The sequence below is a fragment of the Lipotes vexillifer genome, unplaced genomic scaffold, assembly GCF_000442215.2.
Source record: "Lipotes vexillifer unplaced genomic scaffold, Lipotes_vexillifer_v1.1 scaffold830, whole genome shotgun sequence".
NCBI lineage: Eukaryota > Metazoa > Chordata > Mammalia > Artiodactyla > Lipotidae > Lipotes > Lipotes vexillifer.
Genome location: NW_006786980.1, coordinates 408605 through 426225, shown reverse-complemented (window position 1 = coordinate 426225; position 17621 = coordinate 408605). Strand labels below are relative to the sequence as shown.

At 40.9% G+C, this 17621-nt stretch overlaps 1 protein-coding gene across 1 annotated transcript in view; it reads right to left on the bottom strand.

The window, feature by feature from the left end:
* The window catches only part of DENND1B (DENN domain containing 1B), a 253493-nt gene that overhangs the window by 3516 nt on the left and 232356 nt on the right, over nucleotides 1-17621 (bottom strand). The window contains exon 20 of the mRNA XM_007459659.1: nucleotides 135-203. Coding sequence (XP_007459721.1) covers nucleotides 135-203 — 69 coding nt within the window. The remainder of the gene's footprint in view (nucleotides 1-134; nucleotides 204-17621) is intronic.

The window sequence follows — 17621 nt, the reverse complement described above, 5'->3', positions numbered from 1 at the left end:
CCTGCTGAAGAATATACCACAAGGGAGTAAAACCTGATCTCTGGGAGTGCACGTTCTTTGACATCTCTCTTGTAACCTAAAGCTTCTGCTGCTGAGCCACATCGCATAACAGAACAGGAGACCCCGCGACTTACTTGCTGGCTCTTTCTGCGTCCTCATCATTGTCAGCACACAGAACACCGTCCAGGCTCTGAAGAGGCCTTCTTAGGCGTGGCTACAGAGAGGGATCAACACACTGGCGTTAAGTCGTTAAGGTATGTCTCTTCCATAAATTTTAACCGACAATTTGATCTGACAAGGAATACTTTTTAAAGAAATATGCATTCAGGGTTTTTGAATACTAGCCAGTAACTTGACTAGCTGGGCAGGAAGAAGGGGAGGATATCAGACAACATTCACCTAAACGCTTACATCTCAAACCAGTCAACAAAAAACAAATCACTGGGCTGAGTACATAAACACTCTGCCCGCTCTCCCAGTCTGTCGGTCCCCGATTTAGGAATCCTGACTTACAGTCAATCACTTCACCAAGCACTTAGCCCCCAGTTTCAATAATAATCACTACTTGCAATCTTGTTGCTTTTATCCCTTACCCACACTCTCCCTCACACCAAGTACTTTAAGGCAGTGCTTCTCAATCATTAAAGTGCATGTACATCTCTTGGAGTTTGGTACAGGTTCTGATTCTAACACGCTCTTAGGTGAGGCTGCTCTTGGGTCTCAAGGTCACAAATCCTAGACAACGCATCATTTCACCTGTAAATACTTCACTATGTAGCTTTAACAGATTTTTTTTTAACACAACCAAATATTATGATCATACATAACAAATTAATAATTATTCTCTAATATCTCATATTCCCTTATTGCCCCCAAAATATTTGAGTGAGTTTATCTGGACCAGAATCTCAACAGGGTAGCACTGGATTTGGCTGACATGTCCCTCGTCTCAAAGGACGATCCCTTCCACCTTCCCCCCCTCCATGCCACCTGTGTCCTTTAACGTGTTATTTTACCCTCGTTTCCTATAAAGTGGCAATTACATCTAGAGCTTGGTTAGCTTCAGGTTCTGGGTTTCCCCTCTGTTTTTGGCGAGAATTCCCACATGTGTTGATGTGTTTCTCAGTGCATCACATCTGGAGGCACCTGGTGATCAGACGTCTCTCTTCGGGTGGTACTAAGACTGATTAATGGCTTCAGGTGTGGTTGGCCAGTGCATCCACTACAAACTTTATCAGCCTTTCACCTGATGGTTTTAGCATCCTATAGTAACCGCTGGCTAAATCCATTATTTCAGTAGGCACTTCAAAATTATGCTTTTCAAAAGCATTTCTTTTATATTTATTTGTTGGCATTCCATAAAGAACTGTCTTATTAACTATGTGGCTATCTTGAAATACAATGTGTACCAGAAAAATGGGATAATTCCTTCCTTTTATTTAACAGTTTTTAGAGTAATGAGCTAATCTAACAGTCTATAAAGATGAGCCAGGAGGGGGTCTTTAAAAATTATCATTTGTATATATTTGATATGGCTCACCCCATCACGGTTACTACTCTTCTTGACGTTCAGTCTGTCCCATTTTTGAACTACACTGTGATTATGTTTTTTAAGTAGTTATCTTTTACAGATTTATCTCAAAATATCTGCAGGGTTAAATGATATGCTATTGGGTATTTACTTCAAATTAATCCAGAGGTGGGGAGGGAAGGATCATGGGTAGGGCTGGCACAGAAATAAGATTGGCTGTAAGCTGATAATTGTTGAAGATGTATGTAAGGTACCTGGGAATGCATATAAGCTTCTCTTTACTTTTGCATGGTTGAATCATGTTAAGTGTTCATTCCGCAAGAAAATAAAAAACTTTTACAGTTTTTGTTTTGGACCAAGATGGCAGAGTAGGAAGACCCTGCATTCGCCATGCCGTGAACATGCCTCACGCCATGAAGACGCCTCAGCCCACGGACACGCCTCACCCCAAGGGCACGCCTCACCCCACGGACACGCCTCACCCCACGGACACGCCTCACCCCATGAACAAACCAAAACTATAACTACACAGAGTGACCCATCTGAGAACGACGTGAAGACCAGCTCCTCTAAGATGAAGGATACAAAGAAAAACACACTGAAACAGGTTAGAGGGACAGAGACCATCGAGTCAGGACCCACACCCTCCATGCGGTGACCTGTAAGCAGGAGGGAATATCACAAATATTAGAGGCCCTCCCTCAGGAGCGAGGGGTCAGGGCCCCATATGGGGGCACCTCAGCCCGGGGGACCTGCACTAGGCAGGGGAGCCCCCTAACACTTAACTGACACCCAGTGTGGCTTACATCTGGGAGAGCCACGGGACTCTGGGAAACCAAGACTCTGCTCTTGAAGGGCTTCTGCACAGACTCACTAGCTCTGAGTCCTGATGCAGAGGCAGCGGTTGGAAAAGCACCTGGTCACATGTGAAGGAGAAGACTCACTGACTAACTTCAGGGCAAGCGCTCAGGGGCAGAGATCTGTTAGAACTTTCTTCAGGGACCAAAGTGCTGGTGGGCACCATTTTTAAATCATTATTCTCTCTCTACCTAGCTGGCCCGGCACTGGCAGCTACCATTTCTGACATTCTCCATCTGTCTTGTGAGCACTGCAGCCCTGACCCAGCATTCTCCGGCCCCATCCAACCTGCCCATCCTGGCCACTGCCCCTCCAAAGCAGCTCCTGTCCTGCCACACCTGGCAGGTAGACTTGCCAGGGTCCAGCATCCCCTAAAGAGGCTCCTGCCCTGAGAGGCCAGCCCTACCCACCAGCACACCTGCAACTGAGCAGCTGAGCCCTGCAGCCAGCCACACCAAGGGCCAGGGTGCCGGCAGCAGTTAAAACCAACTGGGCCTGGAACCAACTTGCCCACCAGTGGACCCAGAGCAGTTGTGACAGGGTTGGCCTTCCAGCCAGTGCGCAGCCTTGGTGCCACCACAGCAGGAGGACACATAGCCCACAGAGGGGGACACCCCTGGAGCATCTGACTCTGGTGACCAGGAGGGATTGCTCTTCTGGGGCCCATGAGGAACCTTCTACATAAGCCACTCCTTCAAGATGGAGAGACGTAGCCCATCTACCCAACACACAGAAACTATACAGAGAGTGAGGCAAAGTGAGGAGACAGAGGAATGTGTTCCAAAAGAAAGAATAAGACAAAAACTCAGAAAAAGAAACAAAATGGAAAAAAGTAATCTGATAAAGCGTTCAAACTAATGGTCATAAATATGCCCAATGAACTCATGAGAAAATAAACAGTGAGAACTTCAATAAAGAATTACAAAATATAAAAAAGAACCAAGCAGAGCTGAATACAATCAACGAAATAAAAAAATACACTAGATGGTATCAACAGCAGATTACATGAAGCAGAAGAATGGATGGATCAGTGATCTGGAAGATAGGGTGGTGGAAATCACCCAAAAGGAACATCAAAAAAGAAAAATGAATTTTAAAAAAAGACACTTTAAGGGATCCTAAGGACAAATCAAGCACACTAATATTCACATTATAGGAGTCCCAGAAGGAGAAGAGGCAGAGAAAGGGACAGAAAACTTATCTGAAGAAATAATGGCTGAAAACTTTCCTGACCAGGTGAAGGAAACAGACATCCAAGTCCAGGAAACAGAGTCCCAAACAGGATGAGCCCAAAGAGACCCAAACCAAGACACAGTGTAATTAAAATGATAAAAGTTAAAGAGAGAATCTTAAAGGCAGCAAGAGAGGAAAAAAACTAGTTACATAGAAGGAAATCTCCATAAGACTATAAGCTGATTTCACAGCAGAAAATTTATAGGCCAGAAGGTACTGGTATGATATATTCAAAGTGCTGATAGTAAAACAAACAAACAAACAAACAAACAAACAAAAACCCTTAAAAACCAAGAATACTCTACCTGGTAAGGTTATCATTCATAATTAAAGTAGCAGTATAGTTTCCCAGACTAACAGAAACCAAAGAAACTCATCACCAGTAAACTAACCATACAAAAAAATGTTAAAGGGGCTTCTTTAGGCAGAAAAGGCCAAAACTAGAAATAAGGAAATATATGAAAAAAATCTCATAAACATATAGTAAACACAGTGAGTGTATCAACCACTTACAAAGCAAGTATGAAGGTTAAGAGATACACAAAATAAAAAGATGTAAAATGTGATGTCAAAAAGGTGTGTTGGGAGATAAAAATACAGTGTTTTAAGAATGTTTGGATTTAAGTAACCATCAACTTAAAACAGACTGCTATATACATAGGTTGTTATACATGAACTTCATGGTAACCACAAACCAAAAACCTATAATAGATACATAAAAATAAAAAAGACCCAAAATTAACACAAAAGAAAATATCAAACCACAGAGTAGAGACTAAGAAGAAGAAAAGAACAGAGAAGGACTGCAAAACAAACCACAAAACAGTTAAAATGGCAATAAGTAATACCTATTAATAATCACTTAAAATGTAAAGGCCTAAATGTTCCCATCAAAAGACACAGAGTGGCTGAACTAATGAAAAAGCAAGGCCCATCTATATACAGCCTACAAGAGATTCACTCAAATATGAAAACACACACAGACTAAAAGTGAAGGACTGGAAAAAGATATTCCAGGCAAGTGGAAACAAAAGAAATCTGGGGTAACAACACTCATATCAGACAAAACAGACTCAAAACAAAGACTGTAACAAAAGAGCGCACATTGTATAATGATAAAGGGGTCAATCCAAGGAGATAATATAACATTTGTAAATATTTGTGCACCCAGGCCCCCTGAATTCAGACTGTACTACAAAGCCACAGTAATCAAAACAGTATGGCAGCTGTCTATAAGAGACCCACTTCAGACCTAGGGACACATACAGACTGAAAGTGAGGGGATGGAAAAAGATATTCCATGCAAATGGAAATCAAAAGAACACTGGAGTAGCAATTCCATATCAGAAAAAAACAGACTATAACACAAAGACTAGTGGGCTTCCCCGGTGGCGCAGTGGTTGACAGTCCGCTGGCTGATGCAGGGGACACAGGTTCGAGCCCGGGTCCAGGAGGACCCCACATGCCATGGAGCAGCTGGGCCCGTGAGCCATTGCCACTGAAGCTGCGCGTCCGGAGCCTGTGCTCCGCAAAGGGAGAGGCCACAACAGTGAGAGGCCCGCGTACTGCAAAACAAACAACAAACAAACAAAATTATTACAAGAGACAAAGAAGGACACTACATAATGATCAAGGGATCAATCCAAGAAGAAGACATAACAATTGTAAATATTTATGCACCCAACATAGGAGCACCTCAACACATAAGGCAAATACTAACAGCCATAAAAGGGGAAATCTACAGTAACACATTCGTGGTAGGGGACTTTAACACCCCACTTTCACCAATGGAAAGATCATCCAAAATGAAAATAAATAAGGAAACACAAGCTTTAAATGACACATTAAACAAGATGGACTTAATTGATATTTATAGGACATTCCATCCAAAAACAACAGAATACACGTTCTTCTCAAGTGCTCATGGAAATTCTCCAGGATAGATCATATCTTGGGTCACAAATCAAACCTTGGTAAATTTAAGAAAATTGAAATCGTATCAAGTATCTTTCCCGACCACAACGCTATGAGACTAGATATCAACTACAGGGAAAAAAATCTGTAAAAAATACAAACACGTGGAGGCTAAACAATTCACTACTTAATAACCAAGTGGTCACTAAGGAAATCAAAGAGGAAATCAAAAAATACCTAGGAACAAATGACAATGAAAACATGATGACCCAAAACCTATGGGATGCAGCAAAAGCAGTTCTAAGGGAAGTTTTTATAGCAATACAATCGTACCTTAAGAAACAAGAAACATCTCAAACAACCTAAACTTACACCTAAAGCAATTAGAGAAAGAAGAACAAAAAAACCCCCAAAGTTAGCAGAAGGTAAGAAATCATAAAGATCAGATCAGAAATAAATGAAAAAGAAATGAAGGAAACAATAGCAAAGATCAATAAAACTAAAACCTGGTTCTTTGAGAAGATAAACAAAATTGATAAACCATCAGCCAGATTCATCAAGCAAAAAAGGGAGAAGGCTCAAATCAACAGAATCAGAAATGAAAAAGGAGAAGTAACAACTGACAGTGCAGAAATACAAAGGATCATGAGAGATTTCTACAAGCAACTCTATGCCAATAAAATGGACAACCTGGAAGAAATGGGCAAAATCTTAAAAAAGCACAACCTTCCGAGACTGAACCAGGAAGAAATAGAAAATATAAACAGACCAATCACAAGCACTGAAATTGAAACTGTGATTAAAAATCTTCCAACACGGGCTTCCCTGGTGGCGCAGTGCTTGAGTGTCCGCCTGCCGATGCAGGAGACGCGGGTTCGTGCCCCGTTTCGGGCCGATCCCACATGCCGCGGAGCGGCTGGGCCCGTGAGCCATGGCCACTGAGCCTGCGCGTCCGGAGCCTGTGCTCCGCAAATGGGAAAGGCCACAACAGTGAGAGGCCCGCATAACGCAAGAAAAAAAAAAAAAAATCTTCCAACAAACAAAAGCCCAGGACCAGATGGCTTCACGGGCAAAATCTATCAAACATTTAGAGAAGAGCTAAAACCTATCCTTCTCAAACTCTTCCAAAATATAGCAGAGGGAGGGACACTCCCAAACGCATTCTACGAGGCCACCATCACCCTGATACCAAAACCAGACAAAGATGTCACAAAGAAGAAAACTATAGGCCAACATCACTGGTGAACATTGATGCAAAAATCCTCGACAAAATACTAGCAAACAGAATGCAACAGCACATTAAACGGATCATACACCATGATCAAGTGGGGTTTATTCCAGGAATGCAAGGATTCTTCAATACATGCAAATCAATCAACGTGATACACCATGTTAACAAACTGAAGAATAAAAACCATATGATCATCCCAATAGACGCAGAAAAGCTTTTGACAAAATTCAACACCCATTTATGATAAGAACCCTCCAGAAAGTAGGCATAGAGGGAACTTTCCTCAACATAATAAAGGCCATATATGACAAATCCGCAGCCAACATTGTCCTCAATGGTGAAAAACCGAAACCACTTCCATGAAGATCAGGTACAAGACAAGGTTGCCCACTCTCACCGCTCTTATTCAACATAGTTTTGGAAGTTTTAGCCACAGCAGTCAGAGAAGAAAAGGAAATAAAAGGAATCCAAATCAGAAAAGAAGAAGTAAAGCTGTCACTGTTTGCAGATGACATGATACTATATATACACAGAGAATCCTAAAGATGCTACCAGAAAACTACTAGAGTTAATCAGTGAATTTGGTAAAGTAGCAGGATACAAAACGCACAGAAATCTCTTACTCTCCTATACACTAATGAAAAATCTGAAAGTGAAATTAAGGAAACACTCCCATTTACCACTGCAACAAAAAGAATGAAATACCTAGGAATAAACCTACCAAAGGAGACAAAAGACCTGTATGCAGAAAACTATAAGACACTGATGAAAGAAATTAAAGATGATAGAAATAGATGAAGAGATATACCATGTTCTTGGATTGGAAGAATCAACATTGTGAAAATGACTATACCACCCAAAGCAATCTACAGATTCAATGCAATCCCTATCAAACTACCACTGGCATTTTTCACAGAACTAGAACAAAATATTTCACAATTTTTATGGAAACACAAAAGACCCCAAATAGCCAAAGCAATCTTGAGAAAGAACAACATAGCTGGAGGAATCAGGCTCCCTGACTTCAGACTATACTACCAAGCTACTGAAATGAAGACAGTATGGTACTGGCACCAAAACAGAAATATAGATCAATGGAACAGAATAGAAAGCCTAGAGATAAACCCATGCACATATGGTCACCTTATCTTTGATAAAGGAGGCAAGGATATACAATGGAGAAAAGACAGCCTCTTCAGTAAGTGGTGCTGGGAAAACTGGACAGCTACATATAAAAGAATGAAATTAGAACACTCCCTAACACTACACAAAAATAAACTCAAAATGGATTAAAGACCTAAATGTAAGGCCCAACACTATCAAACTCTTAGAGGAAAACACAGGCAGAACACTCTATGACATAAATCACAGCAAGATCCTTTTTGACCCACCTCCTAGAGAAATGGAAATAAAAACAAAAGATAAACAAACGGGACCTAATGAAACTTCAAAGCTTTTGCACAGCAAAGGAAACCATAAACAGGATGAAAAGACAACCCTCAGAATGGGAGAAAATATTTGCAAATAAAGCAACTGACAAAGGATTAATCTCCAAAATATAGAAGCAGCTCATGTGGCTCAATATCAAAAAACCAAACAACCCAATCCAAAAATGGGCAGAAGACCTAAACAGACATTTCTCCAAAGAAGATATACAGATTGCCAACACATATGAAAGAATGCTCAACATCATTAATCATTAGAGAAATGCAAATCAAAACTACAATGAGATATCACCTCACACCAGTCAGAATGGCCATCATCAAAAAATCTACAAACAATAAATGCTGAAGAGGGTTTGTAGGAAAGGGAAGCCTCTTGCACTGTTAGTCGGAATGTAAATTGATACAGCCACTACGGAGAACAGTATGGAGGTTCCTTAAAAAAACTACAAATAAAACTACCATACAACATAGCAATCCCACTACTGGGCATATACCCTGAGAAAACCATAATTCAAAAAGAGTGATGTACCACAGTGTTCACTGCGGCTCTATTTACAATAGCCAGGACATGGAAGCAACCTAAGTGTCCATCAACAGATGAATGGATAAAGAAGATGTGGCACATATATACAATGGAATATTACTCAGCCATAAAAAGAAATGAAATTGTTATTTGTAGTGAGGTGGATGGACCTAGAGTCTGTCATACAGAGTGAAGTAAGTCAGAAAGAGAAAAACAAATACCATATGCTAACACATATATATGGAATCTTAAAAAAAAAAAAAAAGCCACGAAGAACCTAGGGGCAGGACGGGAATAAAGATGCAGACCTACTAGAAAATGGACTTAAGGACACGGGGTTGGGGAAAGGTAAGCTGGGACAAAGTGAGAGAGTGGCATGGACATATATACACTACCAAATGTAAAACCGATAGCTGGTGGGAAGCAGCCGCATAGCACAGGGAGATCAGCTCAGTGCTTTGTGACCACCTAAAGGGGTGGGGTAGGGAGGGGAGGGAGGGAGACACAAGAGGCAAGAGATACGGGGATATATGTATATGTATAGCTGATTCACTTTGTTATAAAGCAGAAACACACCACTGTAAAGCAATTATACTCCAATAAAGGTGTTATATATAAAAAAAAGAATTATACTTTCAGGCACTAAAATTTGATAAAAATTAAAAAAAAAACAGTATGGTACTGGCAAAAAAAACAGAAATATAGATCAATGGATCAGGATAGGAAGTCCAGAGATAAACCCATGCACTTATGGTTATCTAATCTATGACAAAGAAGGTAAGAATATACAGTGGAGAAAAGACAGCCTCTTCAGTAAGTGATTCTGAGAAAACTGGACAGCTACATGTAAAAAGAATGAAATTAGAACATTCCCTAACACCAAACACAAAAATAAAATCAAAATGGATTAAAGACCTAAATGTAAGGCCAGACACTATAAAACTCTTAGAGGAAAACATAGGAAGAACACTCTGACATAAATCGCAGCAAGATCTTTTTTGATCCACCTCCTAATGAAAATTAAAACAAAAATAAACAAATGGGACCTAATGAAACTTAAAAGTTTTTACACAGCGAAGGAAACCATAAACAAAATGGAAAGAGAACCCTCAGAATGGGAGAAAATATTTGCAAATGAAGTGACCGACAAGGGATTAATCTCCAAAATATACAAACAGCTCAGGCAGCTCAATATCAAAAGAAACCCCAACCCAATCAAAAAGTGGGTGGAAGATCTACATAGACATTTCTCCAAAGAAGACATACAGATGGACAAAAAGCACATGAAAAGATGTTCAACATCCCATCTCTAATTATTTCTAATTATTAGAGAAATGCAACTCAAGACTACAATGAGGTATCATCTCACACTGGTCAGAACGGCCATCATCAAAAAAATCTACAAACAGTAAAATGCTGGAGAGGATATGGAGAAAAGGGAACCCTCTTCCACTGTTGGTGGGAATGTAAATTGGTATAGCCACTATGGAGAACAGTATGGAGGTTCCTTAAAAAACTAAAAATAGGGCTTCCCTGGTGGCGCAGTGATTGAGAGTCCGCCTGCCAATGCAGGGGACACGAGTTCGTGCCCCGGTCTGGGAAGATCCCACATGCTGCAGAGCGGCTGGGCCTGTGAGCCATGGCCTCTGAGCCTGCATGTCCAGAGCCTGTGCTCCGCAACGGGAGAGGCCACAGCAGTGAGAGGCCCTCATACCGCAAACAAAACAAAACAAAACAAAACAAAAAAACCCTAAAAATAGAGCTACCATATGATCCAGCAATCCCATTCCTGGACATGTATCTGAAGAAAACCATAACTTGAAAAGATACATGCACCCCAGTGTTCACTGCAACACTATTTACAATAGCCAGGACATGGAAGCAACCTAAATGTCCATCGATAGAGGAATGGATAAAGAAGATGTGGTACATATATACAATGGAATATTAGCCATGAAAAAGAATGAAATAATGCCATTTGCAGCAACATGGATGGACCTGGAGATTGTCATACTGAGTGAAGTAAGTCAGACAAAGACAAATATCATATGATATTGCTTATATGTGGAATCTAAAAAAATGGTACAAGTGGACTTATTTACAAAACAGAAGTAGAGTCACAGATGTAGAAAACAAACTTATGGTTACCAGGGGGTAAAGAGTGGGGAGGGATAGGCTGGGAGATTGGGACTGACATATACACACTACTATATATAAAATAGATAACTAATAAGGACCTACTGTATAATGCAGGGAACTCGATACTCTGTAATGGCCTGTATGGAAAAAGAATCTAAAAAAGAGTATATATATGTAAATGTATTGTATATGACTCACTTTGCTGTACAGCAGAAACTAACACATTGCAAAGCAGCTGTACTCTAATAAAAATTTTTAAAAAGTAAATAAATAGCATGACAGTAAAAACAAAAAGTTATGCACCCAATATAGTAACACCTAAGTATATAAAGCAAATATTAACAGACATAAAGGGAGAAACTGACAGTAATACAATAATAGTAGGAGACTTTAATACCTTACATCAATGGACAGAACATCCAACAGAAAATAAGGAAACACTGGCCTTAATATATTAGACCAGATGGACGGACACACACACACACACACAAACATTCCACCCCCAAACAGAGTACACATTCAGGTGTACATGGAACATGGAACATTCTCTGGGATAGATCACGTTAGGCCACAAAAAAGTCTCAGTAAATTTAAAAGGACTGAAATCATATCAAGCATCCTTTCTGAACACAACAGTACAAAACTAGAAATCCATTACAAGAGGAAAACTGGAAGAAACGAAACTCATGAAGACTAAACAGCATGCTACTAAACAACCAATGGGTCAATGAAGGAATCAAAGAGAAAATAAAGAGCACCTTAAGTTCATAGCCTACCTCAAGAAAAAAACATATAAACAATCTACACCTAAAGGAACTAGGAAAAAGAAAAGTAAATAAAGCCCAAAGTTAGTAGGAGGAAGAAAATAATAAAGATCAGAGTGGAAATAAATAAAAGAGAGACTATAAAAACAACAGAAAAGATCAATGAAACTAAGAGCTGGTTCTTTGAAAAGCTAAACAAAATTGATAAACCTTTAGCCAAACTCATCAAGGAAAAAGAGAGGGCCCAAATCAATAAAATCAGAAATGAAAGAGAAGTTAGAACCGATACAAAGAATCCGAAGAGACTACTACTACAACCTCTCATATACCAACAAATTGGACAACCTGGAAGAAATAGATGAATTCCTAGATACATATCATCCTCCACGACTAAATGGGGAAGAAATAGAAAATCTAAACAGACTAATTACTAGCAATGAAATTCAATCAGTAATAAAAAAAACTCCCAACAAACAAAAGTCCAGGATCAGAAGGCTTCACAGGTGAATTCTACCAAACATTTAAAGAAGAGTTAACACCTATCCTTCTCAAACTATTCCAAAAATTTGCAGAGGAGGGAAGGCTTCTAAATTTGTTCCAAAAGGCCAGCATTACCCTGATAACAAAACCAAAGATATTACAAAAAATGAAAATTACAGGCTAATATTCCTGATGAACATAGATGCAAAAATCCTCAACAAAATACTAGCAAACCAAATCCAACAATACATTAAAAGGATCATACACCATGATCAAGTGGGATTTCTTCTAGGGATGCAAGGGTGACTCAATGTCCACAAATTAATCAATGTGCTAGTGAGTGACAGAAAGGAAAGAATGAGTAGAGAAATATGTTCTTGTAACCCCCGCTGGGAATGTGCAGTAAGTTTCTCCATAATTTTGGTAATCAGCAATGTATTGGGACTTACAACTGTAATACCACTTTACAACTATAAGCTTAAGGTATGTGAGTTAACTAGAAATTTGGGAAATAGCCTAAAAACACAACTACCACTTACGTTATTTCTGTGGGAAAAATATATTTTACCCACTCACTCCAGAACTCACAAAATATAATGCAGTCCTCTGATTCTAAAGACAAGTCATTATTATTACACTGACCTCTGTGTATGCTTACCATTATGCCAGCTATGGGTCTTGCATTTAATTTTTTTAATTAAAAACAAAACAAAACAAAAACCAAATGAACAAAAACTATGAGGTAGCTGAGACTTTATGCTGCTATTTAACAAATCATCATTGACTATTTAAGAACTAATACAAGAAGATAATAAACACATAACTTTATGTTTACAGCATACTTTGCAAAGCACTCTCACATACACACTGGGCTAGGTTCTGGGAATACAGAGTTGAGTTAGGTTGAGTCTCTGCCTTTAAGCAGCTCAATGTCTAGTGAACCCCACAGTACATCTGGAGGAACACCAGGGAGGCCCCATAATTGCTCAAGGTCACACACCTTATCAAGAATCAGAACCAGAAAGTAGAACCTGATGTGTTGCCAGCCCCTTGTTCATTTTCTTCCACAAGTTAGTTTCATATTCTACAATCTGCCTGCATATACCATAGATTCTCAATTATTTTTTTATTAACTATATCTTTTTTTAATGAAGCTCCTGCTTTCCCACAGTCTAAGTCATTTAAAGTCATAAGAGCTTCACAAGTACCTCTGTATTTAGTTTTACATTTTCTGTCTAGCCCAGGGTTCTATCAATTTATATATACATAGGAGTGTAAAAGTGTAACTTATGGTGAGTTTTCACAACAGAATGAGAATTAGAATCAGAAGCAAAACTGATTAATGTTTTGCTTTCTACGGGTGTTACGCTTTGGCTAACTGAAATAAGCTTCTAATGAACAGTTATCGAATATGTATATGCAATAATTCAATTCATTAGGACCTGCAATCTCCATATACAGTATGAAGTAATAGCATCCAAACACACGGTGAATGTGTCAACTGATTGATGACCTCATATTACATAATTGTTAAGGTCACAAAGAAGAAAAAAGAAAAATAATTACAATTTGATCAACACTCAAGATAGAGGGAAATGGCAGCATATTTAACAAAAGTATCATCAGCTCCTGAGCTCACATGAACCCAGATTATCTCTAAGTCACTGTTTCTGATGGGTTTGGACACAGGCACAGTGCTTTCAGGGGAAATAAAGAATTGTTTCCACTATACCCAGCACACATGACACAGGCAAAAAGACCTGGTCATAATTTTATGAACAGGAGTCTTTTATGGGTAACTGGCAGCTAGTAAGCTTAGAGTGCAAAAAATATACTATGTACTCTTCAGGGTGTGTGATACACAGCCAATACTAGGGCATCTTTATCTGGATTCATAAATCACAGATATATCATTACTGAAAACCTGCACACTAAACTACACAGAAACTAAACTATGATTAACAGAAAAATAATCCCAACACAATGAAAATTAAAAATATATATATTTTAATAAACTGACTATAGCTTTTGAAAAGCTGTGCATATCATTATTTTTCTAACTATAACGTTAGACAGTTAATAGTTGCAGATGCCAGTGGAATGGACTTTGTATACGGTATGTTTTCAGAGAAAAATACTATTCTATTTCAGATCTGGATAGAAACTTCACAGTAACAGGTGTACAGTGGCCAATGAACATGTTCATCATAAATTATTACCTAGAACACCCTGAAATAAGTGCCAGGACAGTTGTAATATGGCTTATATTTGGGAACAGGAGCTTTCTTTTAAAAAAAAGTGATTATGAAATAGATTGAGAGAGCGCTATAAGCAGTCAACATGGAGAAAAAAGTAAGAAAAAGAAAAATTAAGTTGACTTAGATTTTTAAAAGACCCTATAAATAGTTTTCAAAGTTGCACTAAATGACATGACATGGTTCTTGCCCCTGGAAAACCAGCCAGTGTCACAGGTAAGCCTCCCATCGCCTGTGCATCTGCCGTGTGCAGTTATGGAAGCTTCTCTCTTTTCTGTGTTTTGAAATGTGCGTAGCTTTTTCCATGAATTTTTCTGAAAAGGGGGGAAAAGACTCTTTCCTTCTTGATCAAGGTACAAATAATGGCCAAGTTTCTCTAATTTACTGACACAAGAAAGAAGACTGTAATCCTGTTTTTGGTGCCTCTAATCTTTAGGGAGCGTTAATAGCCTGTGATGACATTTTCTGGGCGTCCACAAAGTTAGCAGTTGCTCCCTGGTTCACTCTGCTCTGACCCACAAGGCATCACCAGGGCCCCTTTCAGCGCCTGATACCTGCCCTGAGTTGTTCTACCACAGGACCTTTGCACAGGTCGATCCCCCTGCCTTGCAGGTTCTCCTCTTACACTGATCCCCTCCTCCCAGCCCCACTGTCTCTGCCACTACGTGTCTGTACTCACTGGAAGATCTGTAACTGCCCACCTGCATCTGAGCCTCTTTCCTTCCACCTTGCAGAAAAGCTAGTCGCTGAGCTGCTGACAGAGACATCTTTTTAAAGGCAAATACAACAATGCTCTGCTCCTCTTTCCATAGCTCCTTCAGTGGCTCCCCACTGTTTTGGGGATAAATCTCCGACTCCTCACTTTTGCCCAGACTCTGTCGCAGGGGTGTTTGCTCCAGCTCTACCAGCCGTCTTCCCTCCCGTGCGTGTGGGTCCAGCAGAACCTCCCCCACCTGGCCTTTCCCCTCTTTCTCTAGTTGTCCTTCATGCTCTGCTCTCCCCTCCCGCCTTGCAGGATACACTTCCTCACTCATGCGTCAGTTTGCTGCTGCCTCGTGCATCCCTAGAGCACCCGGACGCACACCTGCCAGGGGCCTGTCCCGCTGCACCGCGTCCTGGTTAGAGCCCCTCCTCCCTGCTCCACAGCCGGTTCCAAGGGCAGGTGCCTTGCTCCCTTCTCTCTCGTACCCTCAGAACCACGCAATGTGTGGTACGTATCAGTGTCAGGAAAACTGCAAAAGACTTGGAAAGGAGCTAAAGATGACGGTGTGTCCTGTCAGCGGAATCTGGATGGTGTTCAGGAGACTTTGTGGGGTTACCTGATTCTACAGAGCTCTCCATCTTTCACTGTCTCTAACGACCTGCCCAGGATACAACTGGACAAACTGTGCAACCAAGTCCTTACCTGGAGCCTCTGCTGTGGACCAAAGGTTGTAGATTTATGGAGCCGAAGCCTACAGAGCCCTCCCAGGAGAGCCGCGAGGTACCCACCTGACAGGGTCCAGCCTCAAAGGCGCCCTTCCCAGCAGGCCGGGAGCCTGAGCAAATCCAGAGAACCTCAAGAGGGATTTACCCCAATTTGTAGCTATTTCAGGTAAAACATTTTTACCTGGTAGAAAGCTTTCTTGGGCTTAGTTTCCTAGCCTTCAGATAGCAAATAACAGAGACTTTTATCAGCCCAATCGGATTTCTTACAAAAACTTCCAGAAGTAAATTGTGGCCATAGCTGGCCTATACTGCATGGCTCTAGATTCACAAAGGTGTGATGTAAATAATCAGGTCAAACCTGATGAAAACAGCCTTCTGTTTTGATCAAGAATAATCTTTGAGATCGTGAGGATCACAGGTGGAGAGAATGTCAGGAAAACTGTAAAAGATATTGAAATGGGTCCAAAATTACTGGTGTCCTCTCAAAGGCATGTTAGGTACTGCCTAGCCTCCTGGGGCAGAATGGGGGATTGTCCAGCGCTCTGGAGGTCTGCATGGCTCACAGGCACTATTTTTTTTGTTTTTTGTTTTTTCTGCGGTACGCGGGCCTCTCACTGTTGTGGCCTCTCCCGTTGCGGAGCACAGGCTCAGCGGCCATGGCTCACTGGCCCAGCCGCTCCGCGGCATGTGGGATCTTCCCAGACCGGGGCACGAACCCGCGTCCCCTGCATCGGCAGGCGGACTCTCAACCACTGCGCCACCAGGGAAGCCCCATAGGCACTATTAATAACCCTGCAGAGACCAAAGGTACCTTGGGGAGGACTGAGGGCAACGGAAATGTTTCCTGTCCCCACAGATGCAGCAAATTCTGCCCAGTGGAGCCGCAGGTATGTGGTGCAGACAACAATGGTTTTAGTACCTGTTAGCATGTACACTTCAGTATTCTTGACTGTCTAGGTGTCTGTTCTTTGAAGTATCCTTTGTATCAGTTTTTTTTTTTTTACATCTTACTGGCTTTCTCATTAGCTAATGAACGCAATAAAATGAGGGCGTTATAATTCTACTCTTTAATAAAAAATTCTTCTTTAAAGCAGGCAGTTAGTGTTTTGTGAATAAATGAATACCTCCATACATGGTAGTAGTTTCTGTTGAGCACTTCAACGAATTTTAAAACTGATAAGAAAATACATAACGCAAAGAAGACGGTACTGCGCTAACTGACCGACATGGGCATTTTCAGCACCCGCGAGGCACAGAGGAGTGTTACGCTCATTCATTCAGTAAAGACTACAGAAATGTCTGCATGTACCAGGTAGTGGGCTACGTGCTAGTATGAATATGACCGACAACAGGGCCCCTTGCCCTCATGGAGACTGTGGTCTAGTAAATGAAACATGAATTAAGTTGAATAATATAAGCATACAATTACGACAGCAGGAACGTGTACTAAACTACGACTGCCACAAGGAATCTGACCTCGTCAGGGAGGTCAAGGGAAGGCTTCCCCTGAAAGATGTTTGACTTCAGCTCTGAAAGGTCAGTAGGAATTAAGTAGATGATGAGAAGAGGAACTAAAACGTGCAAAGGTCCCATGGTGGGACGACCAGGGCAAACACAATGGAGTCAAAGACGACTACGGTGCCCCGTTGTTCAGAGCCTGGGTCCCGTGCACAGGGTTATTTAAGGGCCCACTGGTCTTGCAGTTGCCTGGCCAACCACTAGATGGCAGGTGTATACTAAGAAGGCACAAGGCTGGATGCAGGTAAGTTTACAGCAGGTCACGGAAACTGGGGGAGATCAGAGGTGTAGCAGGAAAGAGT